Below are 23,186 nucleotides of genomic sequence, written 5' to 3'. Positions count from 1 at the left end.
TAGCTAAATATCAAGGTCATCAGGCTCGCTGGCTACATTTCAGGTCCCCAGAAACCACCCGGGGCTGACGTGGAACACATCCATTACCACGGAAGTTCCCCCTGGGCAGTCCTGCCTTAGGCGCTTCTGAGTTCTCCCGGCTTCTCAGCCTCGGGTCTCCGGGGGCTCCCACCACCACCTTCCCTCCCTCCGGGCCCAGCGCCTTGGCTCTCCTCCCCGACCTCCCTGACTTCTTCTCCACAACCTTCCTCTTTCCTGGAGCAGAGAAACTGCTTCCTGCTTAACTTATTAGGGACCTCCAAACCCATCACGCAGTCCAGGAGCCATTCTCCCTAAGAGACACAGAAGGTTTTAGACAAAAACGTGGACGTTGGTGTGTGTTACACCGTAGAGGGCTTTAGCTTACATGATCTTCTAGGGCCTTGTGTGGGAGAGAGGGCGGGGTCTTGCGCTCATTGCTCAGACTGGAAGTAGATTCGAGCTAATTTTACCTGTCCCTACAGCACCCATTCTGTGGGTGCCCGTCACGTGCCCACGTGGTGCCAGGTGGGTCTGTTCAGTGAGTGGCCTGGTCCAGACTCAGTGTGAACCCAGGGTCTGGGAGTTGGGGGGCCCTGATGTTGGGGACACCCAACCAACCCGTGTATCCCCAGGTTCAGGCCGTGAAGCTGATCGCTGAGGGCAGAGCCCCCAGGTTCCCTCAGCCTGAGGAAGGCGCCACCTACGAGGGGATTCAGAAGAAGGAAACAGCCCAGGTGAGTGCCAGGGCCCTGCCCACCCAAAGGCTGCCTGTGCCTGGGCTTTGGAAAATGGGCAGCCAGGACGTACCTGTTTAAGGCCAGAAGAAAGAGCAGCCCCAGTGCAGGAAGCAGGAGCTAGGCTCGAGTGGCACCTGGACAGGCAGGGAACAGGGTCTGTTTGGGTTCTTCCCGGTTCTTCCTTAGGAAGAGGTAGGCGGGGCCCTCAGGGAGAAGAGCTGGTGAGCGGGGAGGGTGTAAAAACCAGCTGTGGTGCTGGCTTCCCATGTCTGACATGAGACACCAGAGGGAATTCAGTTCCTTGGGGCTGTCACAGGTCGGGAGCCTAGGTGGGCCCATGGGCTGTAGCTGTGCTCAGGGCTCGCGGGGTGCTCTGTCGGGATCTGTGTGAGCCCTGTGAGTGAGGAGAGGCCGCCAGGTGGGGAGGGACGGGATGGGACAGGCCTGCCCTTTGTGTAGGGCCTTGGCCACCTTGACCACAGAACATTGTCTCCCCCAAGCCATCCTGGAGTTCCCATCCCGTGGAAGACTGAGGGTCCACGCGCACCCAGATCTGGGTTGCCAGGGTGAGGCCCAGCCCAGCTCTGGGCCTCGGACTGGAGTCGAGAGGAAGCCAGACTTCCCAGCCCGTGCCCAGGGCTCCACGCAGTGTCAGGGTCATCAGGGCAGGAGGGGAGGCCAGAGGTGTTGCCCAGATGGTCAGGGAGAGGGGAGAGACCACTGAGCACACACGTCCTGCCCCGCAGATCAACTGGGAGCAGCCAGCAGAGGTCATTCATAACTGGATCCGCGGGAACGACAAGGAGCCGGGCGCCTGGACGGAGGCCTGTGGGCAGGTGTGTCCCTGCGTGGCCGGGACGGGCTGTGCTCCGTGTGTGTCCCCCGGCTGCACAGCTATCAGAATGTGGCTGAACTAAACAGTACATAGCCACTGCCCAGACCCCCAACCCCAGCCAGGTGCCCCCGGGCCCCTCGGCCTCTCCCTCAGGACCCGCGGCTGAAGGAGAGGGTCTGGCGCAGAGCAAGGCCGCCAGGCCCAGCGGCAGCTCTGGGGTCGAGCTGTGCTGGCGGTTCGACTCTCAGACCCGGGCTGTCAAAAGTTCCGAAATAGCAGAAGTAAAACCGATGAATCGGCGAAGTACTGCTCAGTTAGTTTATTGTGCACACACAGAAAAGACAGTTCCGGAACCGGGAGCCCTCAGACCACACGCGGTCTGTTGATGAGCTTGTGAATTGAGGAGGCAGTGACTGGTTATAACAAGAATTTCCTCAAACGATAGGGATTTGGCTAATGGTTACCTCGTATCCATTTTGAGGAACAGTTCACATTTTGCTTACAACTTCCAGAGACCCAAGCAAGGCGTGACTAAGGCCAAGCTGGTCTTGACCAACTTGCAAAATCAGCTAAATTAAGCTCTGCTTCTGTGACTGAACTGGTTTTGTCTGCTCAGGGACTTCTGAAGGCTGGTCTGCGTTTGTGTTTGATCTGAGCCGCTCTTAGAGACCCCAGGCCCAGCCCTGACTTGCCTTTGCCCCGGGGGTGGGGCCCTTTGGCTGAGCCCCGTCGAGGGCAGCCCTGCCCTCCACGAAGCCCCTGGCTGTCCCAACCCCTGCTCACAGGCTGCCTGCGCCGCCACCAGACCCTCTGCACAGTAGCCAGGGCTTGGTGGTGTCCCCAGGCAGCACCCTCACTCAGCGATGCTGCAGCAGACCTCCTGCCGCTGTCTGTCCCCCCGCGTCGGAGGTCACGGGCCAGTGTGCGGTGACGTAGGGCCCCTCCGAGGCCTCAGTGCCTTCTCCAGGTCTCGTCTGTGCCCCCATTTGTGCCCTGACCCTCACCCCCACCCCATGATTTCCCAGCCCCCCCAGCCCCTCCTGGCCCACCACTGTGGGCCTCTCTCATCCAGCTCCTTCTGCTTTTCCTGTCCTCAACAGAAGCTGACGTTTTTCAGCTCGACGCTGAGCACTGAAGGCCTGGTGCCCGAGGGAGAAACTTTGCTCATCCCAGGAGCCCACCGGCCAGGGGTGGTCACCGGAGCGGGACTCATCCTCTTCGGGAATGACGACCGAATGGTAACGTTGCTGCTGTGGGTCCCCTGTCCGTACTGTAGGCTCAAGGCCACACACGCCTGTCCGGGGGCTCGGGCCCCACAGGGAGACCCCAGGCTCCAGGAGGGAAGCCCCTTGACTGCTGGGCCGGCATACTTCTCCCCTGTCCCGGGAACGCTGGCCCTGGGCTCTTCCTGCCCAGGTGCCCCCACCCAAGCTGGGTGCCCTGGGTGGGTGTCAGAGTTGGGGAGGCCCTCTCCGGGGAGCCCGGACCTGGAGTCTGGGTGCCCAGGGCATGGTCACTGGACCTCTGTGCCTCAGTTTCCTTCTCTTTGAACAAGGAAGCCACACCAGGCACATAACGTGCTCTGAGTCACCTTAGAGGAGTGCAGCTCAGAGTGACAGCTACGATTTATGCAACTAAATATTTATAGCATGCCTGCGTGCCAGGCACTGTTCAAAAACAGCTGGATGATTTAATTTCGTTTTCCTAACAACCGTATGAGACGTGTATCAGTACTATACCCATTTTACCGAGTAGAAAACTGAAGCAAAGAGATTAAATCACCTGCCCATCTTCACCCAGGCTAGCCTGTGGCAGAGCTGGGGGTCCAGCCCTAGCTCTCTGGCTCTGAGGCCCACCGCTCAGCCGTGATACTCTGCCTTAGTGCTCACCCACGCAGCGGTGGGCAAATCTGGGCCTTAAGGTACCAGGGGCAGAGAAGGAGGAGGACAGGCAGGGGTCTTTGAGCACTTTTGGGAATTTCAGCAAACACTGTGGATGTTGAACGCTTGGTAGCGGTGGCACATACAGGCCAGGTGGGTGTGGGGCAGCTTTCCTCGGACTGGCGTGAGCTCACGCTGGGTGCCCATCCCGCTGGCCCGAGGCTGCCCGCAGTCTGCAGTGATTGGGTGTTTCAGGTATTCGTGGTTGATGCCTTCAGACGCTCCGTATCTGTCTCGGATCATGTTCCCAAAGCAGATCTGAAACAAGAGTTCTGGTGCTTGTGAGTTACCGAGGGAAGTGGCTAGGGCAGAGGCAAACACTCAGCCAAGGTACAGGCTCTGGAGCCGCACAGCCTCCTTCTGCCCCCCGGGCAGGCTGTGCGCTGTGAATTGCTTCTGCCGACTGTGCCCCCCCATCCTCACGGCACTCAGGCCTGGGTTTCCGCCCCCACCGGGGAAGGGTGAGAGGCAGCGAGGCATAGCCCCTGGGCTTCTCTGCATGACCATGACCGTGCTTAGCCACCAACAGCGGCCAGTGAGAAGGGCGCAGGCGTAGACCACTGGGGGCAGGTGGAGGAAGCGGGGGGGTTGGGCCAAGTCCACCCTGAATCCGTGAGGCCAGCAAAGTAAAGGAGCAGCCTTCGCGGAGACCCTTGGTTGAGCGTCTTTCAGGAACTTCCAGCTGGGGCCTGGCTAGGCTTTAGCTCCAGAAAGCTCCAGAGCATCTTTGGAAGACAGCAGGGGTGGGCAGTCAGCTGGGAACCTGGCTCTGGTTCCGTCCGGTGTGTGCAGAAGGTGTCGTTTTCATAGACTAGTGTTACCCGACAGACGCGGTCTCTGCCGTGAGCTCACCTGCTTCTCTGCCCCGAGGGGCACCTGATGACCTGTGCCAGGTTTCTAGGGAGTTTCTGGAAGCTGGGCTCTTGGGTGATGAGTTGTTTTCTGAATTACTTTAGTCTAACGAGTAGGCATCAGTTTTATAGGGTCACCCAACCATTACAGGTTTCCGAGCTTGAGAGCGTGGTGGCGTGGATGGCAGGGAAGGAGCTCAAGCGAGTCCCTTCGGCAGCGGCCTCCTCGCCTGATCTGGGCTCCCGGGCCTGCCTCCAGGGAGGGTGGAGACGAGCGTGTGCCCACTGCTCGGGCAGCCTCGGGTCCTGACAGCCTTCCTTTTGCAGCTGCTGGTGAAGCACATCCAGCTGGAGGATGGCAAGATGATCCCAGCCTCGCAGTTCTTCAGGGGAGCCGACAGCCTGGGCCTCGAGCTGACGGAGGAGGACCTGGTCGCTGCGGAGGCTGTGCGGGTAAGAGACACCCGCGGGGCTACCGTCTGGCGGGGCAGGTCGTGCGCAGCCGGTGCGTTTCGCAGATCGCACCCCCTGGGGTTGGGCTGTGCACACCCTCTGAGGACGTGTGTCCTGGCCCCGGGCACAGTGTTGGTCCTGTCCTGTCACGGGGCTTCCTGATGCCCCTTGCCCCTCCTTCCTGTGCCCCTGGGACCTAGGATTCGGCTGCCGGGTCCTACTCCTCTGGGGACACACTGTCAACAGTGGGCAAATAGAATAGCTGAAGGACCCAGTTGTCCTGCCGTAGGGCATGGGCGCCGGAACCTTCCGGAAAGGCCTCCCGAGAGGGAGACCCCCCCGTGGTCACCAGCATAGGTGTCACAATCGGCCGCCCTGGACTCCGGGCCACCCCGCCCATGTGCTGGTGGACACCAGTGCCCTCTCGGAGGCCCGGTGTGCCCCCCACCTGGAGTCCACGCATTGGCCACTTCCCAGAACCGCCCTCCTGCTCTCTGCTCCACCCCCCTCTCCCTGGAAGGCGTGGTGTGGAGGGTGTTTAGCTGTGTTGCTCAGAGGGCGCTGGATGGATTTTCAGCCGTTCAGTCATTCGGCCGTGGGTTTGCTTATCTGAGATACACGTGCAGACGCGAAGGGTGTGATGGTCAGCGGTGACTCTGCTGTCACGTGTGGCCCTTCTCACAGGAAAGAGACCAGGCAAGGGAATAAAATAATTCTGACGGGAGATGTGCTCAGAGGGCAGTAACGGCGATGGGAACGAGGTGGCTGGAGGCCGGGATGCTGCAGAAGGGAGTTCGGGGAAGGCCACCCTGGCTAGGGAGGTGGTTTGTGCTGAGACCCGAGTGGAGAGAGACGGCAGGCACAGCAGATGCCGAGGCCCTGAGAGCTGGGGAGCCGCGGAGGGCCAGGCGGTGGCCGCGGGGCCACTGGGTGCTCATGACCAGTGCAGATGCAGGACCCAGCAAGGGGGGACGGGGGAGCCGTACCGGGATGGCTGAGGCTGGTGGCAGAAGAGGTAACAGCTTAGTGGCACCTGTGAGCACCTCAGTACCACTGGCCATGAGCCCAACAGTCATAAGAAAAGCAGATGCTTCTAGAGTGTCCGGGTCACTCTAAACTGACTTCCAGATGTGCAGCAGAGGCCTCATGGGCTCTGAGGCAGCATATGGGCTCCTGCACCCCGAGCTCTGCCAGCCCCATTCCAGGGATGCTCCCAGGGCCGCCCCCAGCCCCGTGCCCAGATGAAGAGACCGAGGCAGGGGAGGCTGCCTGCGTCTGACGGCTTCTCAGGGGCCGAGCTGGGGCCTGGACAAGGCCATGCGGCCGCTCGGGTTCCACACACCCCAGGAGGGCCGGCGTGCAGCGCCCACACAGCGACAGTGACTGCTGGCCCCAGGCTGAGCGAGCGTTGCAGTCACTGAAGGTTTGGGGGAAGAGGTGACTTAGCAGTTGACCTTGAAGGATGCCCAGGATTAAGTGTGAGCTGGGGGTTCAAGGAAGCATGTCACCAGAGGGTGAGAGCCTGGGTGGAGGCCCGGGGAGAAGGGACAGTTGTGTGGGGCGGGGATGGCTCGGGACGGCTGCTGATGGTCCCCAGGAGGATGGGAGTGGGGAGCAAATCCAGGGCAGCCTCCTGAGAGAGGCCAGGCAGGGTCAGCCTAGGGGTTACTGGGGGCTGGTCCTGGTTGGGCCACAGCCTGGAGCCCGGCCTGAGTATGGGCCTCCCGGCGCCTGCCCTGAAAGGCCCGGCTGGGAGCTGCCCAGAGAGCAGTCGTCCCATTGTGTCTTGTCGTGACCCGAAGGATGGCCCTCCTGTGCTGCCCACTCGGCTCTCACTGCCCTGTCCACGCTCGTCCACGAGGCCGGGGGCAGGAACCACTGCCCTCCACAGGCCCGGGACAGAGGGGCACAGAGCCAGCCAGCCTCTCTGTGAGGATGAGACCCAGGGCTCCCGAGCCCCCTCGGTGGCCCCGTTCACTCACAGAACCACCCCCCACTTTGCTGTCCCTTCCACGTGGCAGCACCCCCACACAGTGTCAGGCGGGGGCACCCACCCCGGGCAACCCTCCAGGTGGGGCTGGCGGGGGGCGGGGCTCAGGAGCAGCTCCGGCACATCCGTCCTCCCGCCACCCCTGGACCAGTGTGGGGACCCCTGCGAAGCTGCGGTCAAGGTGAGGTGGGTGTGTGGACAGCAGCCTGGGCTCCTGCTTCCCTAGGGAGGCTATCACCCCAGTACCATGAGGCACCCGGGAGCATCAGAGAGTGGCGTGGACGGGCCAGCCTGGCGCCGGGCAGTGTGCAGGCACCCGGGGCTGTTCTCACCCCCGCCGCTCGCGCCCGGGCCCTTGGAGCCATGTGCTCACCACTCCTGCTCTCCAGGGTGCCTGGAAACGGATTCTCCCCAACGTCCTGGAGGTGGAAGACTCCACTGACTTCTTCAAGGCGGGGGCCGCGTCGGTGGACGTCGTCAGGTAAGGCCTGGAGTGGGGGTGGTGTTCCAGGTGTCTCTGGGTCAGGAGTCACCCTAAAATGGAGTGGCAGGAAACCATGTGGGTCAGGGATCCAGAAAGGACTCACGTGTGCAGGCCTCGGGCCCACCAGGAGTGGACCAGCGGGAGCTGGGACAGCTGGGCGGGCATGTCCTCCCCCGCCCAGGCTGTATCCTGGCCCCAGAGCGGCCACGCTGGGACTTGGACGTCTAGCTGGCGGCTCCCGGCTCTGCAGACGTGAGGCCAGCAAGCAGACAGGTGCGGACCACTGCCCTGACTGGTCTCAGTGGCCACAAGCCCACCCAGATTCAAGGGCAGGGGCGGGACTGAGACTCACCCCTCATGGGAGGAAGATCAAACAACGTGCGGCTCTTTTATTTTTTTATTTATTTTATTTACTTTTAAAAAGTATATTTATTTATTTATTTTTGGCTGTGTTGGGTCTTTGTTGCCGCACGCGGGCTTTCTCTACTTGCGGCGAGTGGGGGCTGCTCTTCATTGCGGTGCGCGGGCTTCTCATTGTCGTGGTTTCTCTTGTTGTGGAGCACGGCCTCTAGGCTTTCGGGCTTTAGTAGTTGTGGCTCACGGTCTCAGTAATTGTGGTTTGCGAGCTCTAGAGCGCTGGCTCAGTATTTGTGGCTCACGGGCCTAATTGCTCCGCGGCATGTGGGATCTTCCCGGACCGGGGCACGAACCCGTGTCTCCTGCATCGGCAGGCGGACTCTCAACCACTGCGCCACCAGGGAAGCCCTCATTCTTTTTTCTTTCTACTCCTCATACTAGATACTTTCAGGTTCACGATCTTTTCTTCTGCTTGTTCAGATGTGCTCCTGAAGCCTCTAGTGAGTGTTTCATTTCAGTTATTGTATCTGTCAGCTTGAGAATTTGTTTGGTTTATTATTATAATTTCTATTTCTTTCTTGATATTCTCATTTTTTTCATAATCATTTTCCTAGTTTCCTTTAAGTCACTGAACACATTTAAGATGGTTGATTTAATGTCTTTGATAATAATCCCTAGGCATGGTTTCTTCCAAATTCTTTTTTCGTGTAAATGGGCCTGTTTCTTTTATGTTTTGCAATGTTTTGCTCAAACTGGACATTTTGAGTGTAATGCTGTGTCAGTTCTGAGAATCTGATTCTCTCACTCCGGGGAGGTTGTTAAATCTTGCTTGTTGAGGGTTGGAGCCATCCATTTGTGACTTTTCCAAACTTTTCTTTGCATGCTGTGTATTCCTTATTGTGTGTACTCACTGAAGTTTCTCTTCTGTTATCCCTGTGGTCATACACACTATGCAAAGCATGTATGGGATTGGCCAGCCTTTGGGCCAGCCCCTCAGCAATCAAAAGCAGCCTCAGCACTTGGAACCCACGACCCAGATGTGTGGAGGACGAGGTCCTCATTGCCCCCCAACCCCCGCCTGCAGGAGGCCACGCAGGAGCCTCCTGCCCTGGGGGTGGAAAGGCTGGAAGTTACTGCCACACCCCGGCTCGTCACCACATTCTCCCCTGGAAGCTGCAAGTGTCGAGGAGACTCGAGAATTCCAAAGCATTTCATTCAGACAAGTCCTGCCTGTTCACTGGTTGTTTAGGTGGAGAGACAGATTTTTGGAGCTTCTGGCTCTGCCATTTTGTGTCTATACATGGGCTTTTATTTCTCTTGGGTAAATACCTAAAAGTGTTGGGAAGTATATGTTTAATGTTCAGGGAACTGCCAAAGTGCTTTGCACAGTGGCTTCCACGGCACCGTGTTACAGTCCCACCAGCAGGGCACGGGGGTTCAGGTGCTCCGCATCCTCGCCAGTGGTTGGTACGGTCCCGGGCTCTTAAGTTGAGATATGCTAAGTAGGGAGCCGAATCTCCTTGTGGCTGGTTTGCATTTCCTATGGACGAGTGATGTGGAGCATCTTTTCATATGCTTATTTGCCACCCACGTTTCTGCCTTGGTCAATCTTTTGCCTAGTTTCACTTGGATTTTTTTCTTAGAATTGATTTTAAGAATTATTTACGTATTCTGATGCCGAGTCTTTTTTATCAGGTATGTGATTTGGAAATATTTTCTCCCGATCTGTGGCTTGTCTTTTCATTCTTTTCACACTGTCTTTCAATGATTATTATTAATCTTCTATTAATTATTACCACGTGGATTGTCTCATTTACTCATCAGGAAATAGTAGAGGAGCCACGATTGGTCCAATTTTACAGGCAAAGAAACTAGGCTCAGAGCAATTGGTCACCTGCCCAAGGTCACAAATTCATAAGTGCTGGAGCCAGAACTTGAAACCAGAGCCTCTGAATCCACGGACTGGGCTTTTAACCCTAACTCTAGACTGACACCCACGCCTCGGGGGCTGAGATGAGCCACCACCTCTGTCGCTAGAACCAGGCAGGTCTGCCAGCCCTCCTCCAGGCCCTCGCTTTTCCATCTTCCCTCCAGGCTGGTTGAGGAAGTGAAGGAGCTGTGTGATGGCCTGGAGTTAGAAAATGAAGACATCTACATGGCAACCACCTTCGGGGACTTCATCCAGCTGTTAGTGAGAAAGATGCGAGGGGACAACCAGGAGAGCAAGTGCGTCATCGACTACGTGAGTCCAGGGCCCCCCATGCGGGCCCGGCCTGGGTGTCATCGACCACGTGAGTCCTGGGCCCACCACATGGGCCCGGCCTGCACACCCCTCAGGTACCCATACCTGTGGATCCACAGGGACACTTGGGGGAAGCCTGGATGTCCAGAAGCTTTAGTGACCCAAGCTTCCCTTGGTAATTCCAAATAGCCTAAAGATGCCAGGCGGTAGGACAAACTCAAAAGAGGAAATTGTTGTCCAAGACTCAGTCTAGGGAACAGGTTCGGTCCCAAGACAGGAGCCGGGGTATTAAGGAGAGACTTTTACAGTGTGTGTCTCTCTCCACCCCCGTTCTCCTTTGGTGGGTTTCCTGGCGTGGCTTCCAGCCCTGCCAACTCATCCTGTACCCCCGGGTGACCCTCGCCCCTAGTCCTGGCTCCACCACCTCCCAGCAATGGGAGCGGCTTCCTGCTGGTGTCGACCTCTGGCTTGACTCGTGGCTTCTCAGCTTTTCCGTCACCTGTGCAACCAGTCACCTGTGTGAAATTCCGTTGGTTGAAACAAAAGAGAGAGAGAGAGAGAGAGAAAGGGATTGGGAATGTTCTCCCAATAAGGAAAACAAATGATCCTCTACATTCAACTTGTATATGTGAAGTATGAGGCAGTAACTAACTGCAAATGTATTTTTAAAAGAAACTGGAAAAACCATCCCTGGGGTATCTCGGTAGACTACCAACTCCTATGGGAATTAGCTTTGTGATAGTTTGTCTGGCTGGTGCTTTGGAACAAGGGCTGATGAAGAAAGTATGGGTGACCAGGGTGGACACCACGCTGGCCTTAGGGTTGTGGACAAATGACTGCGGAAGGAGGGCCGGCATCCCAGAGGCTCCGCGTTCATCGTGGGATTGCAGGCCCGAGGGGCAGTGAGCGGGGGCCGCATCACGTCTGGGGGCCGCAAGTGCTGTCTGCCCACTGGCGCTTCCTGTGTGCGGAGGCCACGCAACCAGCCCAAGGTCAGTGGCAGAGCCGGGGCTCCAGCCGGGCAGTGTAGCTGCGGAGTCTGGCCCTCCATGTCTTCTTATCACTCAGCTGCCACCTCTGCCCACACGACAGCTCCCTGGGCAGCAGGGCTGCATCCGACGAGGAGACCGAGTAGCCGGGCCCTTGCTTGTGTATTTGGGGGTGGGTGGGCAGGGCGAGTGGTCCCTGTGTCTCTGATGGGGTCGTGCCCATCAAGGATGGCCGTTCGCGAAGAATCCACACGGCAGCTCTGGCCTGTGGCCCTTCGTCCCCAGGTGGAAAAGACCGTGAACAAGCTGACCCTCCGAATGCCCCACCAGCTCTTCATCGGAGGCGCGTTTGTGGACGCCGAGGGCGCCAAGACCTATGAGACCATCAACCCGACAGATGGAAGTGTGAGTGCAGGCCTGGCACCCCCTTGCCCTGCACAGGCCCCCGATGCCCCCTCTCCCATCTACTCCCCCTCCCCAGTCTGGGGGCCTCTGGGTCCCGGCTGGGGGCCTCTGCTGGGGCGGGAAAACGCTGCAGTCAGCCTCCAGCCCTTCCTACGGGAACGGCGTAGAGGCAGATGCAGTGGGGAGGGTGATGGGGACGCAGGAGGACTCTGGAGGGTCTGCGGCACAGTTAAGCCCTCCCAAGGAGGAAGCAGAGGCCATTCCCTCCCCTCCACACCTCAAGAATAACCCCAGCGTCGGGAGGGCCCGCCTCACATCCTGGGTTTGTCAGGACGCCCTGGCTGTAGCTGTCCTCAGTGCACACGTGTGGCGCTGTCACTTTTGTGCACGCTCACACACTCCTTCCTACAGACGCGCACCGCAGAAGACAGGGCCTCAGAATGGTCCTCTGAGGGGAGTTTAAGAAAGTGACGGGCAGGGTGTGTGGACCCAGACAGGTGCCCTCAGGCAGGAAAGTCAGGCGCTGCCACCAGAACCTCGGGGCCAGTTGTGGGAAGCCCGGGCAGGAGGCTGTGTGGATATGCCTGGCGCCGAGGCCTTGGACAGGGAGCGCACAGCCTACCTGTGGTGACCAGCAAGGAGGCGCTGGCCTCCGCCCTCCCACCCCGTCCACGTGGCGGGAGGTATGGGGGCCTGTGCCGTCAGGAGGTGGGCACCCTCGGGACGTGGAATGCAGGGGCGTTGGGCTGGCTTATGTCACTTCAGGAGCGAACCTCCCGCCTGCGCCTCACTAAATGTATGGGTCTCTGCTCTCAGTTTGCAAACGCTGAGCTGACCCTCGGCCTTATGGCTGCAGCCTGAGTCCGTCGCCCTGCTTGGGGTCAGTGGGAGAGTAGAGGGAAGGCCCTCGGGACGTAGGAACACGGCCCTTCTGCAGGCCCCATCTCCCCTCGTCGTGCAGACCCTGCCCATGCCCTCCTGTCCGCCGACCTTTGCCTCCGTGGCTGCCCAGGTGGACAGGCAGGGCTTCAGCGCTCCACTCCACCACAGGTCATCTGCCAGGTGTCCCTGGCCCAGGTCAGCGACGTGGACAAGGCCGTGGCTGCTGCGAAGGACGCCTTTGAGCACGGGCTGTGGGGGAAGATGAGCGCGCGGGACCGGGGCCACCTCCTGTACAGGTGGGACCTCGCCCGCACCCACCTGCCTGTCCCGGGCCTTCCTCACGGGAGGACGCGGTCCCGGAAGGGCAGTGTGACCATGGCCTGAGGCCCAGGGGAGGCTTCTCAGAGGAAGTAGCTTAAGAGGCAGGAGGGACTGTCGGGGGAGGAGGGGTCCGGGGGAGGTGCCCGGGTGGAGGGAACAGTGTGGGCGGAGACGAGGCACCAAGTGAGGGTGTGCTTCGGAGCGGAGCCGCCTCCGCAGGGTAACAGCTGCTCCTGGGCTGGCCCAGAGGGCACCAATTGCTTGCCGGGCGGGGCTCCCAGGAGCCGGGCGGCGGGGCGTCCTGGCGCCGCGCGTCCTGGCCCAGCCTGGCTCTGGCTGCCAGAGTCTCCTGTCTCACGTTCCCCTTCTGTTAAACCCTCGGCCCCGTCGGAAGTCCAGGGAAGGGTCGGGGACGCTCCGGCTCATGACCCGGGTGGGGGTGAGGCGCGGAGGAGAGCTGCTGCCCGCCCTCCTCGAGCCAGGTGGTCCCACTGGGGACGATCAGGTGCCCCAGGAGGCGGGGTGGTGTTTCCAGAAGGGGGCTGCTGGCAGATGAACCGAGCGGTGTCGGGAAGCCTGCTGAGCTGGCCTCAGGAACCCGTTTTTCTCTCTGGGTCCTGGGGAGCCGGGCTGGGGCCAGGTCGCGCTGCGGGTCCCAGCTTGTCGCCGGGCAGGAGGGCCCCCGCCGTGGCCTTGCTGTCCGAAGGCCTTTTGTTTCCACTCCGGAGGCCAGAAATGCCGGGACAGCCGCCACACAGGCAGCCAGAGAGATGGGCCAGAGTGATTTGCAAAACAGAATGGATATGGTAGGTTTGGGGCGGGCAAGGGCATGCCCAGCCTGCCGTATCTCAGGAGCCATCAGTTGTAGGAAGGCATTGGCTGGAGATCTGAGGCCCCAGAGATCTGGCAGAGCTGTGAACCCTGGCAGAGCAGGGACCCTGGTGGGCTGCCCTGAGCCAGACCGCGTCCCTCCCCCAAGACCCTCTGCTGCCCTGTGGTGGCACGTGTTGCAATAGGCCCACTGGCCACAAGGACCTTGGGGGAGGTGCCCCGAGCAGCTGTGTAGACAGACCCCTCAGGGCTCTGCAGCTCCTGGTGACCCAGTCCCCTCCCAGTCCCCGCAGAGGGGCGAGACAGGAATTTCCCTGGTCCATGGAGGGAAGTGGGACCCCCGTGGATACATCACAGGAGGAAGACACCACGCAGTTATGGGAGAAGCTGGGCAGAAAGGTCCAGGGGGAGAGTCAGAGAAAGTCACCAGACACCCCCAGGAGCCGGGGAGCCGTGTACCCAGCTGCCAGAATGGACCCTGCAGAGCGGGCGGGCGTCCGTGGAAAGCTGCTGCCCTGTGCTAGCACACTTCCTTGGGTCCACGGCCCAGAGTCTGGTGGTGGCCCGGGCTGCCGCGGTCAGGGGCCGGGGAAGGGGGTCTGAGCCGCCTGGCACCTCAGCGTCTGCCCCTCCCGGTGCCCACCCAGCAGACCTTCAGGAGGCCAGCGCTGCCTGCCCGTTCTTCCCCGACCTGGTGCTATGCGGGGGCCAGGCTCTGGCAGGCAGAAGGCACCCTCACTCAAGCTGCCCCCCAGCCTCCCAAGCAGCTCGGGTGACACTTAGGGACTCGTGACACGGCCACATCACACGCACGTGGCATTTTGCGCAGGTATGGCGGATGGAGGGATTGGGGGCTGACTAAGGAAGAAGACGTGGCCACGAGAGCCAGCAGCACACCGCAGGCTTCATCGGGCGGCACCCCGCAGCGGGAGGCCCCCCGAGCCTGTAGTGGCGGAACAGGGGCGCTCCCGGGGGGAGAGGGACCTGAGACGGGCTCCCGTGTCCGGGCGAAGTCGCCCAGCAGCACGCACGCCAGGGTCTCTGCGTCAGAGGACTGGGAAGGCCCGTGGCTGTAACTGCATAGCCTGTCTCACCGGTGGTAACAGCTGTCGGGTGAGGTTCCTGGGGGGCGCATCCACTTATCAGTGGCTAAAAATGTGCACGTTTGGGCTATTTTTAAAATAGCTGGATGTGTACAAGTTGGCGTTGGCGGGCTTTTGAGCTAAGGTGTCTCAGGCTGCAAACACCTTAAAAGACAGGAGACATGACAACCTAGGGGCCGACACACACAGGCCGCCTCATGCTGACTTTAACATGGATTTATGTCTTTGGCCTTCTGTCCTCGTAGCTGGTGGGACCCTTGTCCTGGTAACGCCAACAACACGCTGTCTCCACTGTTTGGTCTACAGTTTTTCTCAAAACGTGACTTACCTTCTCCCTCGTACCCGGAGAGTGACCTGGCGCGTCCCTGTCTCTGCGGTGACGGTGGGCCCTTCCGCTCGGTCCCCAGTCCCACTTGGCAGCCCCAGGCTGTGTGCGGGCCGTGCACCCAGCAGGAGCGGGAGGTTGGGGAGAGCAGGAGGCCAGCTGTCTCTGTGCTCGCGGGAGAGGCGGGCGGTCTGGAACGCCTGTCCCAGCGCATGTCTGTGCCGGCCGGAGAGTTGGAAGGGCGCTGGGAGCGGAAGGGCGCTGGCAGGACGCTGCGGGGTGTGATGGGGGTGGCGCACAGTCAGCTTCCCGGGCCTGAAAGAGGCGCAGTGGTCGGGACGGGAAGCGGGAGGAGGCGCGGGGAGAGCCGTCCAGGCCCACGGCACGAGGCTCCCGAGGGCCGGGCAGGGCTGACTTACCCGAGCACCTGGACGAAACTGATGTGGAGGCAGAAGAGGGCAGTGGCACCACGGTCCTGGGAGGAAATGGGCAGGGCCTCGGGGCCGGTGGGCCAGGCAGGGGTTGAGGCCACATCCTGAGCACGGTGGGCGGCTTCGGGGTCCTGGGGTGTCCCGGCCATGCTGGCGGCTGTAGTGGGGGCAGGGCACAGAAGGGGCAGGTCGGCCGGCTTTGATCCCATGCGGAACTCCTCATGCACAAGACCGAGGGCTGCTCCGGATTGCTGGTCTCCACCTGCCCCTGATGCGTGAGACCCTCACACGGCGGGGCCGGGCCTCCCAGCTCCCAGGTGCCCACAGCAGACGCCCACAGGGACCGCTGAGGGCGGCTGGACATGGGCTCAGCCTGGAGGAGGCTGTGCAGATGCGCCGCCCCTCATCGCCGGTACAGCCGCGTGGAGTGGTTGCGGCTCAATATTGGCATGCCATCCCCGGACAAGGCCTCTTGTCGCAGAGGCAGGAGGTGTAATTAGGAAGCAGTGGATCCACTGATACCCCAGGAAGGAAGAGAGGGAGGAGAGGAGGGGGACGGGGCACCACGCTCACGCCCCTCCAGCCAGGGACATGCCGCCGTCCCACCTCACAGATGAGGACGCCGAGGCCGGCACCTGAGTGTGGTGGTGCTGGCAGGGCACCCGGCTCCTGAGGAAGGGCCCCGAAAGGGCGGGCGAGGCCGTGCCAGGCCTGAGCCCCACGCCCTGCCCGCCCCACTCAGGCTGGCCGACCTCTTGGAGCAGCAGCAGGAGGAGCTGGCCACCATCGAGGCTCTGGACGCGGGCGCTGTCTACACGCTGGCTCTGAAGACCCACGTGGGCATGTCCATCCAGACCTTCCGCTACTTTGCTGGCTGGTGTGATAAGATCCAGGTGGGGCTCCCACGGGCGTCCGGGCCGGCAGGGACCCCGAGGGCGGCACAGCACTCTGAAGGCCGCGCCACAACCCGCCACAGCTCTGTGGCCTTAAGAAAACGCCGGTTATTCTCTCCCGGTTCTGCAGGTGGGAAGCGGGTCGGGCTGGGCTGGGTTCTGTGCCAGGGTCTCAAGGGTCGCTGTCGGGTTGTCACTGGGCTGGGCCTTGCTGGCACTTCCGGGGAGGACCGGGTGTTAGCGGCGCCCAGGGGGCAGGGCTGCGGCCGGGACTCCTGCAGTCCTCTCTCTAGTCCTCGCCCAGCCCTCCACACCCCGTCCCTCTGACTCTCTGCTGCCACTAACTGGAGGCCTAGAGGAGAGCCACCTGCTCTCCCCGAGGTTCCTGTGCTTATGCTTGACCCACCTGTACCTTCTCCCCATCCTAAGGCCAACTCTGTCACACTGTGTCATCGTACGGGCAGCTCACCAGGTCCCAGGGGTCAGGGCCTCACTTGGGGGCCATTATTGGAGGTTTTCCAGCCACAGGCAGTAGTGGGTGAGCCCCTCCAGGGAGACCCACGGCCGCGGGGTTCTCGGTGTCTCTGCTGGGTCTGGGCTCTCGCTCCCTCCGAGTGCAGGCGTGAGCTCGAGGGAGGGGTCTGCCCGGTGCCTGCTGCCCGTTAGCCCCTGCGTCACAGGCCTCCCGGGCTAGCACAGCCCCCAGAGGCAGTGGGCCCCCATCCTGGCCCTTCCCTGCCCCAGAGGCCGTCCCCGTGCTGGACCTGCTTCCTGTCTGAGGACTCTGCCAGGCTCAGCACCTCACCCCCTGTGGCTGCCCGCTCCGCCTGGCTCTGGACCCCTCAGCTGTCCTGTCCTGCACAAGCAGGGCATCGGGACACAGCCCCCGTCCCTCCCTGGGCCCCAGGCGCAGGCTGGCTGCCCAGAGGGGAAGGGGTGAGGGTCCAGAGCCCCTCCCGGTGATGCTACTGCTGCTTCCAGGGTGCCACCATCCCCATCAACCAGGCCAGACCCAACCGCAACCTGACCATGACCCGGAGGGAGCCCATCGGGTGAGTCACGCGCCGGGCACTTTTTAGGACTGCTCAGGGGGCTCAGGTGTCCCCTGTCTGTGTATTTATCAGACAGCTGTTTATTTGCCAGCCACTACCTCCCAGAGATGGCAAGGGCCAGAGATGCAACAAAGAGAAAAACCAATGAAAATTCCTGTCCTCAGGGTGAAAACAGCTTTCACCTCCACAGCCCCTGTTCCCTGCCAGGCACTATTTAACGGCTTTGAGGCCATAATTGTGTTGAATCCCTAGAGTAACCCTCCATCGGTCAGGGTCATGGGGGCAGAGAGGGCACGCCCCCAAATTTTATCTGAAGAGTGAAATGACCAGTGTACTTAAGGAATTCCTACACAGCAGCGGGGACACGAACCCTCAGCGAGGCCAGCCTGCGGCCCAAGGAGGAGGACAGACGTCCAGTCAACAGGGAAAGACTCGGCTTGGGAGGGTTTTAAACCCGCAGCGAGGGGCCCCATCTTACCATCCGGTGTCCGAAGGCCCGTGGGGGCAGCAGGCCTGCCTCGGCTGAGGCCGCCCGGCAGTGACCGCTGAGACCCGGCGTCTCGCCCGCGAGGCTCAGTGCGGGGACTCGCTAATGCAGGACTGGGTGGGCCTCCAAGGACACAGCATGCGGATGCAGACGCCGCCGGGAGGGGCTCAGCGCCGGGGGAGAGCGTGGGGTCAGGACACGGGGGCTGCAGGAACCACCCCCCCAGCAAAGAACTACCCAGCCAAGGCGTCAGGAGTGTGGAGCCAGGACCCTGCTCAGAGCCCCCCTCAGGTGCAGGGGCCGGGGGCCGGTCACGTGGGTCTGCGAGGTTCCTGAGCCTCAGCCCCCGCACAGGGTGCCCACCCCGTCGGACTGAGTACGACGCTGACCCTGCCCGGTGCGTGGCTGCCGGGCGAGTCGGGGGGAGGCCTTCCCTGTACGGGCGGGTGGGGGGCTTTGTCGGGGCTTCGTAACCAAGTGCCACAGCCTGCGAGACTCACGCCGCGGACTTCGGTCGTCTCACGGTCTGGGGCCCGGGGGTCCCAGGCTACGTGTCAGTAGAGTTGGCTCCTTCTGAGGCTTCTGGTGATGGAGGCCACCTTGGTGCTCCTGGGCTCTGCCCTCGCGCCCACACGGCCCTCTCCCTCTGCGGGTCTGTCTGCACAGGGCTCTCCATTCAGAAGGACGGCGGTCACGTGGGTTTAGGCGCCCACCCTAATCCGGCGAGACTCCATCTTAACTAATTACACCTGGGATGACCCTGTTTCCAAATCGGGTGACACCTGGGGCACTGGAGTTAAGTCCTCAGCATGGGGATGTGAGGGCATGATTCAGACTTGAGGGCAGGAAGTCCCTGCTGCGTTTTCTTCTTCGGAGCCTCAGCCTCCTCCTCGGTGACCTCTCCCGCTTCCCTGGGGGCTCTCGCCCTGCTCCCTCCGCTGCCTTGTCCCTCTGGGTGTGCTGGGTGTATGTGGGGTGAGGACCGGCTTTCCCAACCCCTCAGCACACCCCACCACTCCCAGGAAGGTGTGTGGGGCCCCGTGCCGGCCCCAGGCCCCACTGCACTCCTGCTCTCCCGGCCCATGAGCCCTGTGGCTCCTCAGCGACCGGTCATGCCCTTGGCCTCTGCACGTGCTCTTCCCACTGCCGGGTCAGCTGAGCCATCATCGTTTGGGGAAGCGTTCCCTGATGATGATGGAGGTGATGAGGATGAAGAGGATGGTGGTGATGACGGTGAAGGTGATGACGGCGAAGATGACGACAGTGAAGAAAATGGTGATGAATGTGAGGATGGTTAAGATGTTGATAGTGAAGATGGTGACGATGGTGAAGAAGATGGTGATGAAGATCGTGGGAATGATGGTGAAGAAGATGACAGTGAAGATGGTGATGATGGTGATGAAGATGATGGTGAAGATGATGGACATGATGCAGATGATGGTGATGAAGACAATGGTGAAGATGATGGAGGTGATGAAGATGATGGTGATGGTGATGAAGACGATGGTGAAGATGATGATGAAGACGGCAGTGACGATGATGAAACAGCAGTCACTTGGTCTGCTCGGGGCTCCGTGTGGACAAGCTCATGTAACTGTCTGACTTACAGGGAGGGGCTGCCATCACCGAGTTCTACGGGCTCAGGAGGAGGCAGGGCCCCATGCCTCCTGGGAGCACAGGTGTCATCAGTAGGTCTCCTAGGACGTGGGGGCTCCCTCCATGGAGACACTGCCCAGCCAGAGGCTTTTCTGGGACAAAGGGAAGCACTGACACGGGACACCATCTCTCAGTGCGTAGCAGGCAGGCTTCGTCAGGTCCCCAGACTGACTGCATCCTTCTCGTCTCCTTGGCACTGACCCTGGCCTAATGCCCAGGAGGACCCTCATCCACAACCACCTGTGGGACCCTTGACCCTCTCTCAAATCCTCCTGGTCCACACATATGAGCCCTGATTCTCTCCCGCGTCCCCCCGGCCACCCCTGTGACCCCTGACTGTGTCCCAGCCCCTGCCTGTTTTCACCTGTGCCTGCTCCCTGCTGTCACCTCCCCATATCCTGCTGCTGCCTGTTCCCAACAGTGTCCCTAGACTGTGTCCCATCAGAAGCTGTGCGGTGTCCCCTGCCATCACACCCTGCTGGGAAGAGGGGCTACTGCCAGACGGGACATACCGCCCCATCAGGGCCTGGGAAGGCAGGTGTCAGCGGTCCCTCTGCTGGGACACGGGTGCCGCATCAGGAGCCTGGCCCCGGAGCGGAGAGGCGGCAGTGGCAGGTCCACGCGGGACCCAGGCCAAGTGGAGAGATGAAGGTCTGCTTCCCTCGTCTGACAGGGTCTGTGGCATTGTCATCCCCTGGAACTACCCCTTGATGATGCTGTCCTGGAAGACAGCCGCCTGCCTGGCTGCGGGGAACACAGTGGTGATCAAGCCTGCCCAGGTGGGTGCGGGCACGTCCTGGGGGGGCCTGAGGCCTTGGAGGGCGGGTGGCACCTGCGAGGGGTGACGGGCAAGGAGGAGGGCTCTGCGGGTGAGGGCGGCCTCCCTGGGCCGGCGCACGGGGCCGAGTCAGGCTAGCCGGGCTGTGCGTGCAGCTGCTTGGTGCGTGGTCGGCGGTCTTTCACAGACGCCAGCTCAGCCCCCTTGTGCGGCCCCGGGAACCAGGATCCGGGCTCCAAGCCCTGGGTGTCTGCTGTTAAAGCTGGTGCTTCAGGGCCCAGACATCCTGGGGAAGCTTCTGTGTGTCCACCACCCAGGCCCCTCTCAGAGAAGCCATGTGACGGGGTCCCTCATGCAGGCCGAGGGGCCTGAGCAGGGTGCCCTGCGGTGAGGTCACCCCACGAGGCTTGAACCCTCATCTGTACTTTGGAGGGTTTAGTTAGGAGCTGAAGGTCAGATGCTGGGGCGGTGGGCCCAGGGGGTCTCACTCAGCTCCTCTGGGGCGATTTGGCCTCAAGGGTATTAACATAGTAAAAACCAGCAAAAGGGTACTACTGGCTTCTAGTATTTACCCTGAGTTAGGCACGCCTCAGGCATTTTAACATGCATAACAAATTTCCCAGTGATTTGCATACATCTGCTTACTAACCCCTGAGGTGACCCTTAACCTCCCCCTTTAGCGTGGGGGGATGCTGAGGGTCAAAGCAATTGTCCCTGGAAGGCCCCACTCACCCAGGCCCCACAGAGTCTGAGCACCCACAGATGCGCCTCTCAGCCTGAGGCCCAGCAGTGGGTGGGGTGTGGACCACGAACCAGGCGAGGAGAAGTTACCCCTTTTCCTCCAGAAGAGGAGCGGCTGCTGGCTTATGGGGTGTCGAGGGCAGGGGACAGCCGCCAGCAGGGGACGGCGGAGCCCACTTCCCTCCTCTCCTGCCTCCTCAGGTGACCCCACTCACAGCCTTGAAGTTTGCGGAGCTGACCTTGAAGGCTGGCATTCCCAAGGGTGTGATCAACATCCTGCCAGGATCCGGTAAGGGCCGTGGTCGGGGGCATGAGACGCATTTGGTCAAAACAGGGCCTGCTACGTGCTGTGCCCTGGTGGGCGGGGCAGCAGTGGGGAGGCCTGCCTGGAGGCGGAGGACGCTGCCCTGCGGTGGGGGAGAGCTGCACCTGGGAGGGTTTAGCGTTCAAATGCCTCCCCAGATGTTTTCCATTTTCTGTACATGTGTGTGTGCCCTGGAATAAACTACACAACTTGGGAATTAGCAGTTAAGAAAGGAAAGGAAATATGCATTTACCCTGTCCTTTATAATTATATAATCACCTTTACTGGTGTCCTTTGTTTTTTTCTATGGATGTGAATTACCATCTCGGTCACTTGTTTTCCTTAAGTATTTTTCATAGGTGGGTCTACTAGCAACAAATTTTCTAAGGTTTTGTTTATCCGGACATGTTTTATTTGGCCTTCATTTTTTGAGAGATAGTTTTGCTGAATGTTAGATTCTTGGGGACACTTCTGTTCTCTGAGCACTTTGGTTGTATCATCCCACTGCCCTCCGGCCTCTGCTGTTTCTGATGAGTCAGCTGTTGATCTTATAGTTCTTAGAGTTCTCTTATTTACAAGTCAGTTTTCTCTTGCTGCTTTCAGAGTTTTCTGTCCTTGTTTTCCAGCATTTTTACTATGATACGTCTGGGCGTGCTTCTCTTTGTGGTTATTTGATGTGGAATTCATTCCGCTTCATGGATGCGTAATGTCTTTCATCAAATTTGGGAAGTTTCTAGCCATTATTCATTCTAATATTTTTTTTCTGTGGTTTTCTCTTTCTGCATGCCTTCTGGCACTTTCATTATGAATATATTGATGTTCTTACTGCTGTACCACTTTTCTATGAGGCTCTCTTAACTCTTTCATTCTTTTTCTCACTATTCTTTTTTTTTTTAATATAAATTTACTTATTTATATATTTTTGGCTGCGTTGGGTCTTCGTTGCTGCCCACGGGCTTTCTCTAGTTGCTGCAAGCGGGGGCTACTCTTCGTTGCGGTGCGCGGGCTTCTCTTTGAGGTGGCTTCTCTTGTTGCAGAGCACAAGCTCTAGGCTCACAGGCTTCAGTAGTTGTGGCTCCACCAGCTCTAGAGCGCAGGCCCAGTCGTTGTGGCACACGGGCTTAGTTGCTCCGCGGCATGTGGGATCTTCCCGGACCAGGGCTCGAACCCGTGTCCCCTGCTTTGGCAGGCAGATTCTTAATCACTGTGCCACCAGGGAAGTCCCTTCTCGCTATTCTTTAGATTGCATTATCTCCATTAGTCTTCAAGTTTACTGACTCTTTTGCCAGTTCAAACCTACTGTTGAGCTCCTTTACTGAGTTTTCATTTCACTTGTACTTTTTAGCTCCTGGTTCTTTTTTTACTTGTTCTTTCTTGATATTCTCTGTTTGATGAGACACAGTATCAGAGCTGCCTTTAGACGTGGTTTTATTTGGTTCTTTGAACGTCTTTATAACCGCTGCCCTGAAGTCTTTGTTAAGTGTGACATCTGGGTCCTCTCAATGTCAGTTTATATTGCCTGCTCTTTTTTTCCTGTGATGGGTCACATTCTGCGGTTTCTTTGCGTGCCTCATAATTTTTTTGTTAAAATGTAGATTTTTTTTTTTTTTTTTTTTTTGCGGTATGCGGGCCTCTCACTGTTGTGGCCTCTCCCGTTGCGGAGCACAGGCTCCGGACGCGCAGGCTCAGCGGCCATGGCTCACGGGCCCAGCTGCTCCGCGGCATGTGGGATCCTCCCGGACCAGGACACGAACCCGTGTCCCCTGCATCGGCAGGCGGACTCTCAACCACTGTGCCACCAGGGAAGCCCCCAAAATGTAGATATTTTAGGTAACACATTATACCAAGTCTGGGTACTTGTCCCCCGTCCCCTCTCCAGAGCTTGTGTTCACCACCTTCTTGTTTATTGGTTTAGTGACTTGCTGGACGGTTTCAGAGAAGTCTCCTTCCCCTGCAGTGTGCAGCCATTGTGAGGTCGCCCCCCAGAGGGCGCAGCTGTGGGCTGGGCAGTCGCCCAGTGGCAGCCAGTGTACAGGGGCCTCTTCCTCTCCCGGTCTGCTCATCTGGCTGCCTCTGTC

The 23,186-nt window shown here is 59.8% G+C and overlaps 1 protein-coding gene across 2 annotated transcripts in view; it reads left to right on the top strand.

Moving 5' to 3' along the window:
- Nucleotides 1-23,186, top strand: part of ALDH1L1 (aldehyde dehydrogenase 1 family member L1) — a 38,179-nt gene that overhangs the window by 3,665 nt on the left and 11,328 nt on the right. Inside the window, exons 4-15 of one of the 2 annotated variants that reach the window (XM_060109318.1) lie at nt 654-755; nt 1,505-1,594; nt 2,694-2,831; nt 4,712-4,837; nt 7,217-7,308; nt 9,763-9,910; nt 11,185-11,304; nt 12,355-12,482; nt 15,940-16,090; nt 17,072-17,142; nt 19,959-20,064; nt 21,006-21,093. In XM_060109318.1, coding sequence (XP_059965301.1) covers nt 654-755; nt 1,505-1,594; nt 2,694-2,831; nt 4,712-4,837; nt 7,217-7,308; nt 9,763-9,910; nt 11,185-11,304; nt 12,355-12,482; nt 15,940-16,090; nt 17,072-17,142; nt 19,959-20,064; nt 21,006-21,093 — 1,360 coding nt within the window. The remainder of the gene's footprint in view (nt 1-653; nt 756-1,504; nt 1,595-2,693; nt 2,832-4,711; nt 4,838-7,216; nt 7,309-9,762; nt 9,911-11,184; nt 11,305-12,354; nt 12,483-15,939; nt 16,091-17,071; nt 17,143-19,958; nt 20,065-21,005; nt 21,094-23,186) is intronic. The other variant, XM_060109317.1, reaches the window with a different exon arrangement.

Source organism: Mesoplodon densirostris, chromosome 10 (genome assembly GCF_025265405.1).
Source record: "Mesoplodon densirostris isolate mMesDen1 chromosome 10, mMesDen1 primary haplotype, whole genome shotgun sequence".
Taxonomy (NCBI): domain Eukaryota; kingdom Metazoa; phylum Chordata; class Mammalia; order Artiodactyla; family Ziphiidae; genus Mesoplodon; species Mesoplodon densirostris.
The sequence above is the reverse complement of the archived record's forward strand: the minus strand, read 5'-3'. Positions and strand labels throughout refer to the sequence as shown.